The sequence below is a fragment of the Bactrocera tryoni genome, chromosome 1 (genome assembly GCF_016617805.1).
Source record: "Bactrocera tryoni isolate S06 chromosome 1, CSIRO_BtryS06_freeze2, whole genome shotgun sequence".
Classification (NCBI taxonomy): Eukaryota; Metazoa; Arthropoda; class Insecta; order Diptera; family Tephritidae; genus Bactrocera; species Bactrocera tryoni.
The window spans coordinates 68,977,547-68,997,484 of record NC_052499.1 but is presented as its reverse complement, the minus strand read 5'-3'; the positions used below and the strand labels follow the sequence as shown (position 1 = coordinate 68,997,484).

General features: G+C 35.5%; 2 protein-coding genes across 2 annotated transcripts; both read left to right on the top strand.

Moving 5' to 3' along the window:
• Positions 1 to 2,867: 2,867 nt before the first annotated feature.
• On the top strand, positions 2,868 to 13,511 carry LOC120774557 (DEP domain-containing protein DDB_G0279099). Its single transcript, XM_040104294.1, has 7 exons — positions 2,868 to 3,094; positions 3,351 to 3,599; positions 3,679 to 3,898; positions 4,019 to 4,968; positions 5,047 to 5,625; positions 5,698 to 5,953; positions 10,857 to 13,511. Exons 3-7 carry the CDS (start codon positions 3,724 to 3,726, stop codon positions 12,959 to 12,961), a joined length of 4,065 nt encoding a protein of 1,354 aa, XP_039960228.1. The 5' UTR covers positions 2,868 to 3,094; positions 3,351 to 3,599; positions 3,679 to 3,723; the 3' UTR covers positions 12,962 to 13,511.
• A 3,592-nt stretch (positions 13,512 to 17,103) lies between these two features.
• Positions 17,104 to 17,935, top strand: LOC120782368. Its single transcript, XM_040114606.1, has 2 exons — positions 17,104 to 17,437; positions 17,509 to 17,935. Exons 1-2 carry the CDS (start codon positions 17,216 to 17,218, stop codon positions 17,830 to 17,832), a joined length of 546 nt encoding a protein of 181 aa, XP_039970540.1. The 5' UTR covers positions 17,104 to 17,215; the 3' UTR covers positions 17,833 to 17,935.
• The last annotated feature ends 2,003 nt before the right edge of the window (positions 17,936 to 19,938 follow it).

The following is a 19,938-nucleotide window of genomic DNA, read 5'->3' as shown; positions in this document are numbered from 1 at the left end:
ACCAGCTTCCATAATTTTTTTTCCTAAGGATAATCACAGACAAACTCGAAGTATTAAATAATTGATAAAAAAACTGAGCAAATTGAAAGAAATGACACTCTCTCTTAATTTCTTTAGTTATGACTTTTTTTATTAATATGAAATTTCTCCTAACGCTTTTAACTGAAATTTTAACCGATTTTTATTTCTAATTTTCTTTTACAATTTTCTCTAATAAATGTAAATATGTTTGTAAAATTATGAAAATGCTTTCCCCTCTCAACTCAAGCAGACTGACCTGACCGTTGGCAGCCCCAATGCACTCTCTTGCTTTTAGCGAAAAAACGCAAACGCACTTGTCCGTCGATAATGTCTTCATTAATTACTATGAGCATAACAAAAAACCAAGCAAAATAAGAAGAAATCAACTTATAAATTAAATATAAATATTTTTGTGATTGTAATTTATATTTGCACTCCAGTGAATATTATTATTGATTAAGAGCAAAGCAAAAAATTACTTGTAATAATTAGGTTTAGACATTCTTTTATAAGGAAATATACTTAAAACATGCATACATATACATATATATATATATGTATAAAAATATATATTTAAAATACTCAAGTACATTTAAAACACAAATAAATAGGAGTATGCAAATGCAATTACAAACAAACAAACAACTAATATTTATTCCTCTTTTGAAGTTTCATACTATTTTCTTTTAGAAATTCATGAAAAAAAAGAAAATTATTTTCCAAACTTAGATAATTAATTTGTGTTAAACAACAGGAAAAATAGAGTAAAATGAAATCATTCTGACTTATGAATCTTTGTGTCAATTACAATTAACTATGTGAAAATAAATTATGTAATGCATTAATAGCGTAAACCTAAGTACAGCAAAGCATACATAATGTGCATACATACCTGTATGTATTTGTTAGTCCTAAGTGCATTTTAATGTGTTGTGTTGTATGTGTACCATATGTTGATGAAGCGGTTATGAAATATACTAAGTTTAGCGAGTATTTTGTTTAAAGCCACGCAACAAATATTACTGCAACTACATACATACACATATATAATATATTGTACATATGTATTGTATGTATTTAATGCTTTCAATGTTATTTTAGTATTATACATATATGTATATGTGAAGTATTGTGAAGTATTTGTAAATATATGCGAGTGAAATGTATTGAAAAGGAAATCTCGAAGACGAATATGTCCTAATCATTTTGTGTCTGTGAAACATTTTAAATATTATTATTATAATTACTATAAAAGATGATATTTAACATACAATTATGTATGTAGTTATACTTAATTAACACACTCACACACACGTACACACTATAAATTAGCTTAATGTGAAAAAGCTAGCTAACGTACATGTAAAGTAAATAAATAAACAAAAGATATAGACTTAAGATAAACTAATGATAAATAAAAACTACAACAACAAATAATAAATAAAATTAAAAATACAAAACGTGTATATTAATTTTTTCTTAAGAGTGATCTTTAACAAGAAGGCACTCATATTTCTCTACACAGAATATACATACATATTTCGATATGAATAAGTCTTAATCAGGCTTACGAAATTTAAAAATTTTTGCGTTAGACATTCATTTTTTAATCACAACAACTTTGGTTAATAATTATTTTTTTTAATTTTTGATTCCGATGTTAGGATTAAAAATTGACAATCCTCGGATTAAAAGTTGTATTTCTAATTAAATTTAAATGTTTGGGATTATAAATTTAAAACTTTATTTCTTAACTTAATAGAAAATTTTCTTAAATATGTTTTTTAATGGAATTAAAATTTTTTGCAACCTCGGTCTCAACTCTTCCATGTGATAGGAAATGTATTTTTCAACCTTCACTTCTACAACAATTTGGAATATACATATAACAACGTTATATACACTTGTACTCAATATTACTAAAAAAACAAAAGTTTAAAAACCGGATACTCATTACTACATAATCCGCCCAGTATTACTAAATACATATGCACTAAGCTGCTCGAAATCTGCGCGAGGCGACCCGAAATGACATTTGGTAATGGTGTGATTCACGAACGTTGCCCACAGCTAGTTTTGTTCAAAACGAATGAAACTTACATATGATTTTCAAAAACTTTAACTGTTCATTACGCATATAGACATGGGGAAAAACTTACCAAATCCTCCATAAATGTCAGGGACGGCATGATGTTATGTTATAATAGGCCATATTGTACGATTCTCAATTTTGCCATTGCGTCTAGGTTAGCCATGGCAGGCTCACTAAATACACCTATTACAGTGGTTTCATTATTCATTTTCACATAAATATCAAATATTATATTGTCTCATTCTATATTTTGTAATTAATTTGCACTTGTAATTAAACGGCGCTTCGATTTTTACAATTTTAAATAAAAGAAGCGTATAACAATGAAATTCCGGAAGGACAAAGCTCCAACTGCCAAAAGGAAATGTCATACAAAGAACAGGGTGATGCAAGTTTTTATAAACCGTTGCTAAAATCTAGTGAACAATAACAAAAAAGTAGTTTGTAACAGCAGAGCACATAAATTATGACCATCTGACAAACTGAAAACAGTAAGGCCACCATTTACTAAAATATTTTTTTGAAAAGCTAATACACCATTGTCTAAGTTTTTTTTCCAAATAACCTTTAAAAATATTGAAATCGATTATTAACTGCTTATATAAAGTCAATTTAATAAAAATAATGGTTAAATAAAAATTCAACGACTTTGCGACATACTCAAACATCGCGAATATTAACAAAAGAAATACATGGCAGCACTCAGCATTTGATTCAAGTGTTGGTATGTCAACCTCTTTGCATATTTGGAAAATTGTTCGAGATGAAAAACGTCATGAAAAAATATAATATTACGAAAAATGCTTAAATAAAAACAAATGAAGTTCTTTAAACTGTGCTTAATAAACAGAAAGGAGTGTAGTATTCAAATAGTTTGTGTAGCGCTGTCGTGGATGCAAAACAACTGAAAGGTTTGGCGAATACCTCTAGTATTGTCAAATAGGTACACAAAAAACTTTCCAGCTGGTGCGATTTGTGAAGGTGAAAATACACAATTATATATACATATGTACATACACATATTTTGTATGGTTTTATAAACGAATAAACAGAAACTTGAGTATAATTACAATTATACACGAATAAATCGGTAGCCTTATTAAAAGTTTATATCATTCATCTGTATGTTTTCATTTGAAGCTTTGCACAACCAACATACATATTTAGTCATATATCATATACAAATGACAGAATTGTTAAGCTCATTGTTTTATATTTACATGTTTTCTTTAAATAGTTGGTGCCGCAATATTTCTTGCGATAAATTAAGTGGATAAACCACAAAACATAAGGCATTGAACTCGTTGATTACCTGAAAAAATCATTTTGATTCGGACTTGATGCAAAAAATCACTGTGTACATATAATAAATCTTCCGTTCCCCTTTCCTAACGTGGCCAAAACTCGATAAGGTGAGCGTGATATGATTTTGGTTTTGATGACGCATTCACGATAATAAACTGAGGTGCAGCTCAAGTACTTTGAAGTGAGTCTCATTGTTTGCAAGTAGCAAAGTTTGTTGGCATTTGAATATAAATTTCAAAAACACTTGCTAATTATTCTAGACACATTAACTTTAAATACAATAAAGGTGAGAGAATTTATAAGACATGGCAGGCATTCCCCCAATACCGCCGCTACTTTGCAACACTCCGCCACCAATAGATTTTGGTGAAGAGGATGACGATTCCGGTTTGCCGCCCACGTTAACTCTCGAAGATGAAGATGATTATGGTGATTTTGCGTTGGGTACAGACATAAATGAGGATACAACTAACGCTGAAGGTAAAAAATTGCTAAAATGAAGAAATTGTGTTCACAGTACATTTTGAAATTTTTATACTAATATAAATTGTTGTGAGTTTATAAATATTGAAGTATTTCTTTATATCTCTGTTTCTATAGTATCTTCGTTACCCCGCACACCATTACAGTTTGAACTAAGCTCATCAACAACCAGCGGTTTTACGGATATCCCACCCGCTTTAGAAGATCTTGGCCCTATATCATTAAATTCTTCTGAATTTAACAATTCTACAGCAAATCAAGAAGTCAAAACGCAGACACAGCTTAATGAAGCGTTCAATTTTAATGTAACGCAGAAATTTGCATTAGACAGCGACTACACTGAAACTACAGGCACTGAAGGAGAACTAAAACCTATTAATAATTCAGATGCACCGTCTGCGCAGAAATTTGTTACTGATTGTAAACAGTTAGATTCTGATGCTAACGAAGCGAAAGAAAAAACAACTACATCCACCACCCAAACCCAACCTTTAAGCGTCGCAGTAATCTTATCTGAAATTACAGCTAAACCAGATAGTCAAATCGAAGATTCTGATGTAGCAGCAAAAGATCTGGAAACTGAAGTAAAAAAGGATTTCATGCCAACAAATTCAGAAAGTCCTCCCCCATTACCTGAGCTGGTGTTACTAGAAGATTTGGACGATGACAGTAGCGATGAGGAGTGTCATCGTTCCCCAAAAAAGTCGCCTATATCACCAACGGCACCTTTGGAGGACCATGTTGATAATGATTCGGAAGATTTTTTTGCAATTCACCTCGTAAACACGCCGCCTTCACCAAAAGAAGAAAAAATTTCAACGCTTGCAGATGATATAAATATGAATAACTCTTCAAACCACAATAATAACATCACGAATGATTTACCAAAAACGGAAAATGTAAATTTAAATGGTAGAGAGGAGCAGGATGATGATTTCGGTGACTTTGCCGATTTCGAAACGGCATCCAATTTTATAAATCCCCCAGATAATGGCGGAATAGTTACGACTGATTTGATTACGACATCGGTCGTTGATAGCAACCAAAATATGCGGGATTTAGTAGAGGTACATACATATATATTTGCAGTTAGTTCATTAATATATTACATGATCATATAACAAACGTATTTTCCTTTCTTATAGCCACCCGCAGATACTGCTATCATAGCCGAGGATGACGACGATTTTGATGATTTTCAAAACTTTTCTTCAGCTCCAGCGCCAACACCGACACCGACTGTTGTACCAATCATATCAGCACCGAATTCTTTAAGCATAACAGTGGAACACAATAACAACAATGCGCAATCAGCAGCATTAAAAACTGGTGGTGTTGAAGAAAACGAATTTGAAGCAAATTCGTTCGACAATGACGATGATGATGACTTTGGCGATTTCGAAGAGGCTTCATATGAAACACCTGCAACTCAAACCACTGCTACCACACCAGCTGTACAAACACCAACAACATTGTCAACGCCAACTACCGCCAACGGCAATATAGGTGATCGCTTAGGTACAGTACTAAAAATAATGTTTCCAATCGAAGAGGCAAGTCCAGTTGATGATGATGAGTTGCAACAAGCAGCAAAGGTCAACAAAATAAACGATACACTTCCCTTCGAAGCAATAGAAGCTGCCAAAGCCTTAGAATTTCAATGGCCACAATCCGAAATGCGACACGCTCTTATACGTTCGATTGGCATTGATTCGAGAAATATTGTAAGGCTAATTTTTTATGTAAAAGTTAATATTTTTTAATTACACCTTTCATTAATTTCATATTTTTTCTAGCTCTTCGGTGACAATTGGAATCCATCAATGCCACGTTTCGCTGCCAATCTCAGTTTTAATCCACTAAAACCCATGAAACCACAAACAACCATCGCTGTGCCAAACACAACGTATGCCGATGCCGATTCAATGCAATATAGCATAAATAATAGTGGCAGCGCTGCCGAGCCGGACATGAGCAACTATGCGAAGAAAATGGATGTACCTGATGTTGAATTCGATTGGCAAGGTGCCGGTTTGGTGAATCCACTTGACGGTAAGCAAGTTTGTATAAACTTTTCAATAAACAAAACCATAAAAACACACTTCAAATTCTAAAGCTATCACAAAAGTAAAACGCTTTCTCTGCAAGCCATGCGACAGATATGCGCTTTGTGTCTATTTTTTCCATATTCCTTTTTACATATCGAATATCATTTTGTTTCAATGCAACATTTATATGTTTGTATGTTTTGAGCAAACTTCTTCTATTTTATTTGTGAATTGATTTTGCGTAATTCAAGCCATATCACCAAGCAACGTGTGTTCTTATACCCTCAAATCGTAAAAATGCTTTACAATTGCTTTACTTACTTATGACTTACTTACTTACTTATGACTTTTACTTTATGATATATATTTGCAAACTGCATGGAAATTGCTTCGTTTTTAACTATGCAACTGTGCTAAAAGCAAAAAGCGCGAGAAAATAAGTGTACAAATGTATTAACGCGTGCGAAATATGTGTAAGTTTGTAATGTCACATAATTTTCCAATGCCATTAAGCTAGATAAATATTTCATACAACTTGTGCTTGTGTCAGTTTTCACTTAAAAATTCGCAATATGGTCCAATAATTTTGGCTAATGTCTTAATAGTTTTTTTTTTATCAAGTTTTCAAGTTAATGTTGAATTGTTGAAGTCATATCATAATAATAGTAAATATGTTTTACTTCAAATTTACATTTATTGGATAGTCGGAAAAGTATTTTCGTATTCAATATAAAGATACTAAACTAAAGCTAATTTTTATTTTAATTTTGTAGAGTTAAAATAAAAATTATTTACTTATACATATATGGCAAAATACGAGAAATCAGTTAAATATTAAAAACTATTATTTATTTACCGTTATTACTGAATGATACCGTAATTGAAATTTGATGCAAAATTAAAATTTTTTATAATATTTTTATTTATTTTTAATGTATTACATTAGAACTTTCCACATCCTGAACGGTGTATATTAAGTACGCCACATATGTACATCTCTATGTATGTTCGAATTTAGATATTTCTAAAAATTCTCCTTCTTACCGCTTTCGCGGCTATAGACGGTTTTAAAAATTACAATTGCTTTTTTAATTTGCTTGCTCAGTTTTGCATTTGCTTATGTCTTCAATAACTTTTCATCTTTTATTGTTCGCTTTCAAATAATTTCTCTAAATTTATCAATTATTATTACATAATAAATTTTAATGTTTATTTAAGTTGTTTACTAAACAATTTTCCGTTTGTTAATTAATTAACAAAACACTTGTGTATCTGTCTCTACTAACAATCACACCAACCAACCAACTTATTCGTTACGAATAACAATGCAATCAATGCTGATGAATTACAAAAACAATGACTAGCATCACATGTTCACACTTTACTATTGGATCTAGACCAAGTTATGGTGATGGCTACTAAGCTTGATAACTTAACTGTTGATTCCTCCTCCTCCTCCTTCTCTGCATGTGCAACGTTGGAACAAATTGCAACTACAACAACAACTACTACTATCACTAACAACAATACAACCGCTAATAACAACTTAATTAAACAAATGCAACGGCTTAATTTAACGCCAAAAACTACTAACACAAAAACAACAATAATAATAACAACGCCCACTTGGGCTGCCACCGCTCAATCATGCTCATTATTATCTGCACCAACATCATTATCATCATCGTTGCCATCATCATCATCACAATCACCATCACCATCATTACTAAACAATTATAATGCAACTATATGCGCCAATTCAACGCACATTTTCTATCCAAATGCTAAACAACAACACGCTACTAACACTTACGCAAATGTCTGCACCTCACAAAATCTCCAAACGAATGCACTGACACATGCAAACGCTGGTCGCAATGCTTTGCCTCCACCAAACACAAACGATTCACCACCGCAAACGCTTGTCGCTCACGGTCCCGTTGGAGATATCAACAACACCACCGTTGAATCGTTTTTGTATTTAAACAATTTTACTAATCACTTTTTGGCTGTTAATCAAAATCATACAACTGCCATGAACAACAAAATTACGTACAACAACGACAACAACAATAAACTTTCTTTCAATGCAAATTCAACAATACGTTTTGCAATGCCAAACCCCAAAACTACTGAATCATCGAACGCAACGGTGAAATGCGCCGATTTTTGTAATAATTTTATCATCCCAAATAAACCTCTGGAATGTGTCAACTTCCACTCGAACCCAAATCGCTTACTGGACTGTAGTAGTAAGTTAAATATTTGTTGTTGTGGCATATAATAAGGTATTTTTCATACAGTAGGTTATGGTAGTAGGATGTGCCGCACCTTTTCTTTGAGGAAATAATTTCTAACCTCACATGGAAATTAATGCAAAATCGTTTAGCGCGCTTAAAGCGAGAGAAATTGTTACAGTAAACAAATTTGTTTAATCGAACACAAATTTTCTACAACCTACACTAAAAATTCATTATTTTCTCATTAATGTTAATTACTGTTTAACCATGGCTTTTTTGCTTTGTGCAAAAACACACAAATATTTCTTTATAATATTTCAATATTCCAAAAAATTGCGCAAAATTATTGTACCCTAAAATATGACCATCAACTATTTTCCCTCAGCTTTTTTGCTATCATTTGCATATAATTTTTTGCGAAATTCGCTTTGACTCTTTTTTTTTTGTTTTTTGCTGGTAGCTTATCTACCATTTATTGGATCTCAATGTCTATTAATATATCTTATCACACAAACACGAAATCTTTAACATTTTTCCTAAGTTATCACATTATTTGTAGCTTACAAAGCAGAAAGCAAGAATTTGTTTACACACCAAGCCACCGACTATCCCAAAATTGCATGAACAGCAGAATTCAAATGCTTTTAAATTCTTAAGAGAAAATGTGCGTCATATGCCCTACTCTATTCAACCTATACGCCTTCAATTAAGTGCACCATTGATTTTTTTTCGATACCTAACCTTTGAGTTCTTCCAAAGCACACTTTTTATAATTTTCTAAAATCAGTATTGCTTAATTCTAACTATTTTGTTTAAAACTATTATAAAATCTAATTGTATACTCTTTGGTGGTAGATTGAGTACATAAATATCAAAAATTTCGGAAATTGTATATTTTTTGTTAATATTATCTGTAAAGCCAACCACTAATTTTAAGTAACATAGACTAGACACCTTGTAAAAAAATATAATTTCAATTTTTTAAAAATATATATATATTTTTGACTACAGCCTTTGAAGGGGTTACATAGGTTTCCTCGGGTAAAAACAACCTTTTTTCAAATACTTTTTTCTCATATAAAAAATTAAAAATTTTATTAGAATTTTTTATTGTTACAAATATTCATTATTAATAAATAAATTCTGAAATGTTTGGAAAAAAAAATATTTTAAGTTCGGCCATGGCGACGCCATTTCCGATGACCCCTCAGAAAAAACTTAAAATGGTTTTTTTTTTTGGCAGACATTTTTACAAAAAATTTAAATTTCAGTGAAAATTTCGCAATAATTTTTTTTTCAAATGGTTGTAATCGACAAAAAAATCCTTCGCCCAAGGTCTTTAAGAATTGTATCTCAAAGAGCTGTGTAAAATTTCATGAAGATCAGTTGAGTAGTCCTCGAGAAATCTTGCAAACTGCCTTCAAAAACACAGTTTCGAAAAAACGCGTTTAAAGACGGTGTACTTAGCCTAGCTAGCCTCGAGCGCACAAATTTTCAAGACTGTATCTCCGAAACTTTTCAGACTGCTGGGGCTTTGGGAGGTCATGTGATACAGGAGAGGGCACAATAGACCCTAGGTCGCGGTGCAGAACCTCAATAATCCTATCTATCTATCTATCTCCGAAACTATAACTTGGATGGAATTTAGGGCAATGTTCTAGAGGTGTTGTAGAATTTAATAACACAATCAAAAAATTAGATTTTTTGAAACCCATGTAACCCCTTAAAAATCGGCGATTAATTTTCAAATTTAAAATTTTGGATTCTCTTGATCCCTGAGGCGATCTCCAAGAAGACTTCCGCAAAAATGTGGCTAGAGATGTGAAAGATTTTGCTGATTAAAATTATCTCAAGTCCAAAGGAGAATATTACATTAGATGAAAGCAGGACATGATCGAAGGGCTAGTCAAAAATTTGTTTTTTAACAAAGGATCAGCTTCACGTCGTTTTTTATAGAAAAATTTACACTTCAGAATAGCTTAAAAAATCGAAATTATCACAAATATTATTCTTTCGATCTTTACCTGACGAATATATCTAAGAAGGTCATTTCAAATCGGTCCTCTCGTTTCGTATTTTTTTTGCCGCATAAACTTCAAATTTTCGGAGAATATCGTCAAATATATATATACATTCCGTATATTAGCCAAATATACATATGTATTTTTAAATTCAAAAGTGGATATAACCCCTTAAGTGAAACCAAATGTATTTTAGGTTATGTACACAACAGACTGTAGCTCCTTTTTCGAACAATATTCACAAATAACTTCTAAAACAGTTAAGCCACACATTTAGCATAAATATTATAGAACAAATTACAGTATTTTTGTAATATTTATTGAAACTTTATTAGAGAGTATGGATTAGAGTAGAAGCTCAAACGTATTAAAAACCCTATTTCATTTGGCCTTAAAAAATTGTTTTCAGTGACAAGGCAATACAATGTATCGGCACACCAACCTAGTTCGATAATTATGATCATTATTATCATTTTTTTTAATTGATCAAATTTCTTTCGTTTTTTAAACTACTATGCTTCGTTTACTTTAAAATTTAAATTTTAAACTTTGTACCTCTCAACAATTTTGAATTTTTAAGCTTACTTCAAATAAAATGCTTCCAAAAATAACTGTAAACAAACTAAAAAGTATTGCTTCATTACAGGGGCCAAGGGCGAGACAAACGCGCGAGAGACTGAAGCGGTTCAGCCGCCGCCGCCTGTTGCACGGCTTGATACACCCGATGACGAGCATCAATCGCATACAACCGCTACAAACGTCGGCGTTAACATTTCAGAAACCTTAAGCAAAAACGATAACGAACTGACGGCAACGCCAACCAGAGACGCTTGTCCGTCGCCATTAGCACTAGACAATGCCGCATATCAGTTCACAACAGCAGAATCAGGCATTAACAGCATCAGTAGCAGCACGTCTGGCAGTAGTATCAGTAACAGCAAACCCTATGACAATAGTAAAACTATGACCACATTACGTTTGGGCGCTAATATCGTCGTGGATGATGACGACGAAACGGTGGTGACGTCCACCTATGCGGGACCCTTGAAGGAGACACACATTTATACGCCATCGAAGACCGATGTGGCTATAACTATGAAAGCGGGCAAAGCTGCTGTCGGCGGAAGTGAGCCGATTGATTTTGACTATGAAATTGCTGCAGCGGGTATAATCATCGATGAGAAAGTGGTGAAGAAAGAGTATCGCGATGTTGAATACAATCCCGGCTTTAGCCTGGAGATGGTTGCTGAATACACCGGTGAGTTGCCCATGGGCGCACCGTCAACGTTAGTCAGTGAGCCTAGTGCCGTGAGTGTGCAAATACCAGCACAACAACAAACAACCGAATTCGACACCGATGAGTTTACCGAGTTCACGGAGTTTCAGTCAGTACCACCACCTCCAAAGGCAACTGTGCTTGCGGCTGATACACATTTTGGCAACAGTTTGCCTGACAGTACAATAACGTCCAAGTTCCCCGCGGAAATAAATGCTAAAACAACACTCAATACCCTACCAGCCGTCCTGCCCGCAGCCGTTTCCAAGACAAAAGAAACTAGTAATACACCAAGTCGTACGAGCTCGCCGTCGGTAGTTGACAATATGATACTCAGTCCAGCCATACTGTTGCCACAAGCTATACCCATCAGCACAAATAATACGGCGACATCGAAGACCACACCAACCATTGAATGGGGTGACTCAACGGCCAATATTAATCCCGATGAATTGGCGCGTATTGAAGAGCTCTTCGCACAGCCCAAAATACCGGCTGCGGCCAAAGATGTGAACACTTCGCAAAAAGCATCGCCACTACATACCTATGCGGAAAAGCATACGAAAAATAACTCGATCTCTATAAGCGCTTCGGTAGCGTTGAAGGAGCAGGACTCCACACTCAACGATGACTACTGGTCGGAGTTTGTGTCGGTGCCGGTGACGCCACAATTGCCAACTAATGCAAGTCGCCTCAACAACAACAACAATAATAACAATAATAGCAATAACAAAAGCAACAATAACAATCAATTGGTCATAACGCCAAAGCGCATAACCGATGTGCATATCAACAGTGCCAACAACAGCAATAACGCAATGCGCTCGCCGCTTCACCAACAACCAAACATCAACGCCCAACGCACGCTAACGCCAACACCACAACACAAGTCAACTGCGCATGCATCCGCAAACAGTGCGCACATTAGCGCCCGTAGTAATGCCTATAACAGCAATAGCAACACCAACAGTAACAGTAACGATGATGACTGGTCCGACTTCGTGTCGAGCACACCAACACCTACGTCAGCCGCCACACAACAACAGCACGTCGCATCGTACATGCCCGTCACACATGCGCCCCAATTCAACAGCGCCGCCTGGCAAAACGCAAACTTCTACAATAATCCGCTCGGTCTGTACCACCAGCAGGCGGCCATACAGACGCGCACATCACCCTTAACGCCGCAGCAGCAACAGTTGCAACTACAACAACAAATACATATAATGCAGGATTTCTCCACGGCGCCTGTAACAAACCGTCCACAAAACGCTCTGAATAACAGCAACAATGCCAATATGAATCATATGCAACAACATTCCAATACAACATACTCACCACTACAGGTGGGCAGTGCTCGTGTGGCGCCGAGCATTTCACTAATACCCGATTTGGGTTTTGTGGCGCCCGCTTTGCCCGTGCATACCGCTTTCGTCAATGTGCTGCCGAAGACGAGTTTTAATAGCAAGAAATGACGTTTATTAAATTGCGAGCAGACGCACAATCGCGGTCGCACAACGCTGGCACATTCCTATCGAACGCACTTACCAAACGCTAGTCCCGTTACAGCTGCTGCCACCACAACCATTCACGATATCCTCACATAGAGTCACCTGCAAGGCGTTATCATCACACAACTGCGCTACTTATAGTTTAAAGTGAAGAAAGGAGGAAAGTGAGATTTTAGATGTGAAATTGGCAAAATAACGAAATTATGTCGCAAGTGCGTAAATCCTTAGCAGCATTGCACCAATCGGCTGAAGCGAAAAGGATTTTTTCTGTTATTACCTTTAGATCGTTGCTTAGCTTAGTAAAATTAGGTCACTTAGTTACATGAATGCTATTACTTACATACATATGTACATACATATGTGTACCATAGTTTCCCTTTCTTCTTAACTTTTTCCATTAACGCTTGTTAACCAAATTCAATGTGCTGCGCTTTTTATATACTCAGCGGCGTATAAACTGTTAAATATATGTACATATGTTTGATTAAAGTTGGGGACAAAAAATATATTATTATTTTATTTTTTTTTTTTATTTTTTTTTATATTTTTTTTATATTTTTTTTTTATTTTTTTTATATTTTTATTTATTTTATTATTTTTTTTTTGTCCTATTTTTTTTTATTATTTTTATTATGTTTTATTTTTTCAAGATATTGACGCGCGCTATTGTGACAAGTTCGACTTCCGACATTTTTTTTTTTCATTTGATGTCGATAAAAATCACAGGTTTTATAAAGGTTGTAATCATTAGTAATGTTTTCTCTGAAAATGTTACGGGCTTAGAGCCCTGCCAACCCTCTGAGCAAGTTCTAAAATTATTATCCACAAATATTATAAATATTTCCTCCGAAAATGTTAAGCCCTGCCAACCCTCTGATAATCCAAAGTTATACTACTCTCGAAAACTTCAACCGTTATATTGTTTGCAAGTTTTAAAATTATGCAATTAAAAAAACCGTTATCTATATATTATAAATATTTTCTCTGCAAATATTAAGCCCTGCCAACCCTCTGATAATCCAAAGTTATACTACTCTCGAAAACTTCAACCGTTATATTGTTTGCATTGCTGCGGCGCCACTCCCAGATGAAGTTGAGAAGTTACGAATAAAGTGATATTTTAAACAATTATTGGCCTGAACAATTCTCTTGACAGTATTCAAATGATATAAGCTCATATAATACATATATGTCACAAAAGAGATTGCGCTATATTTATGTAGTTAATTGCAGCGATTACCAAGTCTAAACGACCATTAGCACGAACCAGTGTTTATTTTACGATATTGATTTTATAAGCGCAGCGCGTGGCGTAGTCGATGAAAATGCACTAATATTATATAACGGTACAGTATAATATAAACATACGACTGTTATGTATGGCAACCTCTACAAGCATAAAACTACTTGGCTCGGTTCCATAAATTTTACAAAAACAAAAGTCAGCATTAACAGTGGTGGATTAGGTAACATTAAGGTAATAATAGAAATGGCATGATCATTGCTTAACAACACTACAAATATATTTATAGATTTTTGTTAGCGAACTGTCTACTTATTTAGCGTGTATTATGTCTGTTTTGCAAATGGAGACAACTGCTCTTTGTATGGTTAATAAGTTAGGGTGATTAAATAATTGTTTGCATTGTCGTAGTCGTGTAAATTTTTACTATGTAGTATGTGTAAAAACAACAATAATAAATTGAATGAAACTATTGGAAATTATGTATGTATAAAACACAGTTAATATAGACACATTTGTTGCGGGGCGATTCAGAGAGCTCTACTTAAATATAGTACCTAAATATTGTAGCCTATGCAAAACAAAAGACCAGTATTCCATACAAACACAAAAAACAAATAAAATAAAAATAGCAAAATGACATTAAAAATGTTAAGCATCTAATACACAGGTGTGTCAACTTTCTGCATCGGTTATCAAGAAGCAGAAGCAGTAACTATGTATGTGTATGGAATATATCCGCATGGATTTGGATATAAATACAAACTATATACCCAAAAAAAAAATAACTACACACAGCAATATTATGTGTGTGTGTGTATGTAATTGTACTTAAACTCCAATGGGAGCATTAAGCATTCATTATTGATAATTAATAAAATATATACATATTTATTTTCGGTTGATTTTATTATATGGCAAAAAGCTTTTGATTTTAATACATAAACAATAATTGAGTAAATAAATAAGCTTAAACGTTTTGGAAAAATATATTATTCGAGTAGACTGTTTTATTCGCATTGCTAATTTTTTTTTAAACAATAAATAATTTAATGGGACATATTTGCGGGTACCTTGAAAAATATGTGAAAGTTATTATAAAAGGTGCCGTAGATTCGTAGATAATTTCGTCTATCTTGGAACCACAATTAACATCAACACCAGACTCAGACTCGAATAACTCTGGCCAACAGATGCTACATCGGAATGAGGACAAGTAAAGTCCTCTCTCGACAAACAAATACCAAACTCTACAAATCAATCATCATCAAAGTTCTGCTATACGGGGTGGAGACAACGGTAATAACAACATCTGATCAGTCGGCATTATGAGTTTTCGAGAGAAAGTCTGAAAGTATTCGGCGCAATACCCGTCAGGGGAAGCAAAGGAAGAGGAAGACCTCCACTTCGTTGGAAAGACCAAGTGGAGGAGAACCCTGGTATCTCCAATTGGCGCCAAACAGCGAAAGGGGCATTTGAGGTGACCTGATTTCGAATTTAAGTTCACAAATTTTCCATCACGTACAGCTTTTTTTGTGAATTTAGTTGTAGTAGCGATTATTTAAATCCTGTTTGGGGGAATGTAATATATTAGTTGTCCTCGAAACCACTTAACGGCAGGCCCAGGAATAAAGTTGTTCCGTCGGGCTCGGACCACAGGGAGAGAGGTGTTAAGTGAGTTTGTTTTATTGGGCATGCAAAGAGGTGTCGCTGCATGCAAGATATATGTATATTTTGTATGCCTGGGTCTATTCTGTAACTCAAAGTGTTGTTCTGTGATGGGTGGTGTTTGGACTCCAAGTACGCCATTGACTGGAAGGGAGTCAATAAAGGTGTTAATAGATCTACTGTGAATGGCGTTAAGTGCAGGACGGAAATTGGTCGGATGAGAAATAAGGTCGGTGTATTGTTAAATTTCGTAGACATGTTGAAAGAATGTTTCTGGGAGGCGGCTGGCTCCAAACAAGTTACTGCAAGGAATGGTTGGAGAGCAAACTGTTATGCTCCTTTACAGGAAGCATGCGGAGTGTGATGTCGACCGATTGCCTTGTATATTGTCAACAACGTTTCTTTGTCTTTGCGCCAAGTACTGCCGATCAGCGACTAGAGAAATTTCTTACGGCTTTGTACTTTCGTGACAATCCTTATTGTTTGCGGAGTGAAGGAGTGCAAATTGTCTAATGTAAAACCTGAAATTTTTGGGTTGTTTCAATGTAATCCACGGAAATGTTGAGGTTCAGTCTCCTTCGTCTAGTTCGTTAACAAAGTGTCCATTGATTTGGCGGGCAGAGCTTTAGGCTCCTTGCAGCGAAAAAAACTTTTGGGTGGGCGTTCACTTTTGAGTGCATGCCCTCGTTTCTATTGCCCGACGTCATCATCGCGCAATCTTCTGTCTACGAGGTCATAGAAACTGCTTCTGGTGGTAGCGGGAGTTTCGGTATGCAGTGATTAAACAGCAGCGTGGAGAGCACACCACCCTGCGTCAGCCCCAGTTTAATTCTCCTTAGTTTTGATTGTTCACCTTGAAATAGTTAGTACCGATGGTTGTCGACCGCGCAGATGGTGTGTGGCCCACCTCTTTAGTCTTGGAGGGAGCAATGTTTGTTCGATGTTCTCAAGTAGCATTGTGTGGTTGAGTGTGTCAAAAGCTTTCGACAAATTTTTGTCATTTTCCAAAATCACGGAATATTTACTTCTAGTAATTTTTTAACTGCTTCCTAGTTAACTCATTCAAATATTACATAATAATGTACTTGTACTTGTATATAAAAAATTACATTTTAGAGAACACGACACATTGATAAAAGCAACAACGGTTTCCAACCCATTTCCGTTTCATGTAAAATGTTATCGCTTAACTGTAAACGCCGCTCAATGGTTGGATTTGCGTGCTAGATAGCTCTCCAACGATTTTATGAAAAGCGCAGTTTCAGCTTGTGGAGCTTCAATCTCACCACAAACGTTCCGATATTAAAATGCGGTTTCATTTGTTGTGCCTTTGTTTAATTGCGCTTGAATATGCAGTTATAACCAGCGCAGAGGAGGATCCCAATTACAAATTCGTCTTTGACCAGATAATACCTGTAAAGGAGGATGAAGAAGTGGCCAAAATTAAGTTGGAGGTGATTAGAAGTGAGGACGGCGTGAAGTTCAGTGGTGTGGCAGAACAGCTGGTGGACTTGGATAATGAATGGACGGTGACATAACAATAGTTTTGATTGGAAAAGGCAATTTATAACTTCAATTTCATTTCAATGTACTTCTACAGTTAAATATATTGCTGAAGATTGCTGAAGACGCGAATGGCGAGTACAATTGGCTAATGCCAGTGCCTGCATTGAGTGTTTGTGATTTCATGAAATTCTACTACCGATTATATATTTACGAGTTGTTAGCTAAATATGCGAATGCACCGTCGCCATTTGATTGCCCGGTTGTAAAGAACACTTACATCCTGAACGAGTACCCTTTGGTTTCGAAGAATTTCAAGAAATTTCTACAGCCCGGTTACTACCAACTGGAAGTGAGTTTGCACCACGAAAATGACGAGAAAATCAAATACATCGTCGAAGGTCATGTAGAGGAAGAGTAGTAGAGGTGGAGTCAAATTAAAAAATAATAAAAACAATAACATGAACGCAAAACTTGTATAACATCTCCTTTGAATCAAGGCAAGTAATAAGTAATAAAACGTCGAAGTTACTTCCGAGCTATCCAAGATTCAGGGCTATTCTGCAGTATCCTCCTTTAGTTGTCTTTTGTTGTTGTCTGTTAATCAGATCTTCTATAGGATCTTGTTAATAATATTCCAAGAATGACAGAGAAATACTGATATCAGTTCGTTCGGCGTCCGACTACTACAATTACTGAACGACCAAAATTGAACTAGTCAGAAAACTCAAACCAATTTAATAATGGGTTTTTCATTAACTGGAACTCGATTTCTTTTGCATGGCCACCACGGGAACGCTTGCAGAGGTCCAAACGCTGAACCCAATTTTCGACGGTTTTCAAGCATAAATTGTCCAAGTCCATATCATCCAAATCGGGCCAAAAATATTCGGTTATCATTGAGCGGTAGCGATTCCCATTCACAGTAACGTGCCGGTCTTGTTCATCACGGAAGGAGTACGGTCCAATGACGACCGGCCCATAAAACGCACTAAACCATAATTATTTCGGGATGCAAGGGTGACTCATGGAGCGTGAATGGCTGCCATTCAGCCAAAAATGAGCCTCATCGCTGACGATGAATTTTCAATAAAAATCCGGATAATTTTCAAGTTGTTGCTCAGCCCAGTTCACGAACATACGATAAGTGGCTTCAGCGCTGGCATCAATTTGATCTTGTAAGAATATAGGCCAAGATCTTTTCGCAAAACTCGCCACAACAACGTCACAGAGATGCCCAACGCTTGAGAACGACGTGTGAGAGACTGATTTGAGTCTTCCTCAATTGGTGCACTAGCGGCAGTAAAATTCTCGACACTACAGACACTTCTTTGTCTCACTGCTACGGGAACATTTTGTATTGTGTCTGTGGATTAAAATTTTTTCACTAGACGGTCAATTGTTGATCTGACAGACAATTATAACGACCATACGTTGGACGTAGCGCTCTTAAAGTTGAGGCCACTGTCCCGAATTTCGGTAGTAAATTTTAATAACTTCGACTCGTGGTTGGATCCTGTATCTTTCCATGATGAAATGGCAATCCTTACTGAAGAGAAATGTCAAAAGAGCAGGAAAAAATATGGTGTCGTTTGCTGACCCTGTCGATCTACTTTTGTAGCGTCCCTATTGAAAAAGCTGTTACTTTAGCTATCTACGACCGCAAGCCGTGGAACCCCGGAAGAAGTAGGCAACTGCAGAAACGTTAACGATATCAAAGTTCGATAGTTCCTCGATCCGTTTCCTTAACAGTCAGATATACATATATATACCGGAATGAGCGCATATTTTTATCAATTTTTAACTATATCTGCCGCTACAACAACAAAAGTACTCTTTGGGTTTTTGCGAATAACATCTGCGTTAGAATGATAGAATTGTAATATTGCGGCCAGTCGGTTAGGACCGTCATTTAGTCGTTTGGACGAACGAAAGTTCTTCTAAAAACTTTTATTATGGTACAAGCTGGCGGTTGCGGAAGAAAATTAAGAGCTTCTCTGCTTGGGAAAGCTCTAACAAGCTAGAATAGAATAGAACGTAATGAAAAATTTATAAAAGGCTAGGCATCCTGTAAAAATCTTAGCCGATGGACTAATAATTGTGATATCACTAACTGATCCAAACAGAGAACTTGATAAAGGAACTTTTGTATGGATAGATGAGAGTATGATTGGAACAGCCTCTAAGGTCACAGTTTCAAAATGACAGAAAACCAATTTTATCAATTTTCCGCACTTTTCAACGCGCTCCCGTAGGATTGGCGGTATGATAAATCAACAACGGAACCACCGAAAAAAATCGGCCTCCGCTGAAATCATTCTACTGACGCACACCTCAAATTATTATCGCGGGGTTGTAAATTATTTAACGCCTTGAGCATCTGGGGTCATAATTTCTAGCAGTTATCTGTTGAAACCACCAGGGGTATGCGATAATGCTTACGGCTATATAAGGCCGCTTCGATCAGTTACGTTGTTTATAAAATGCTGAAATTGGTGACAAAAAGTTGTTTAGTAACTGCGCTGCT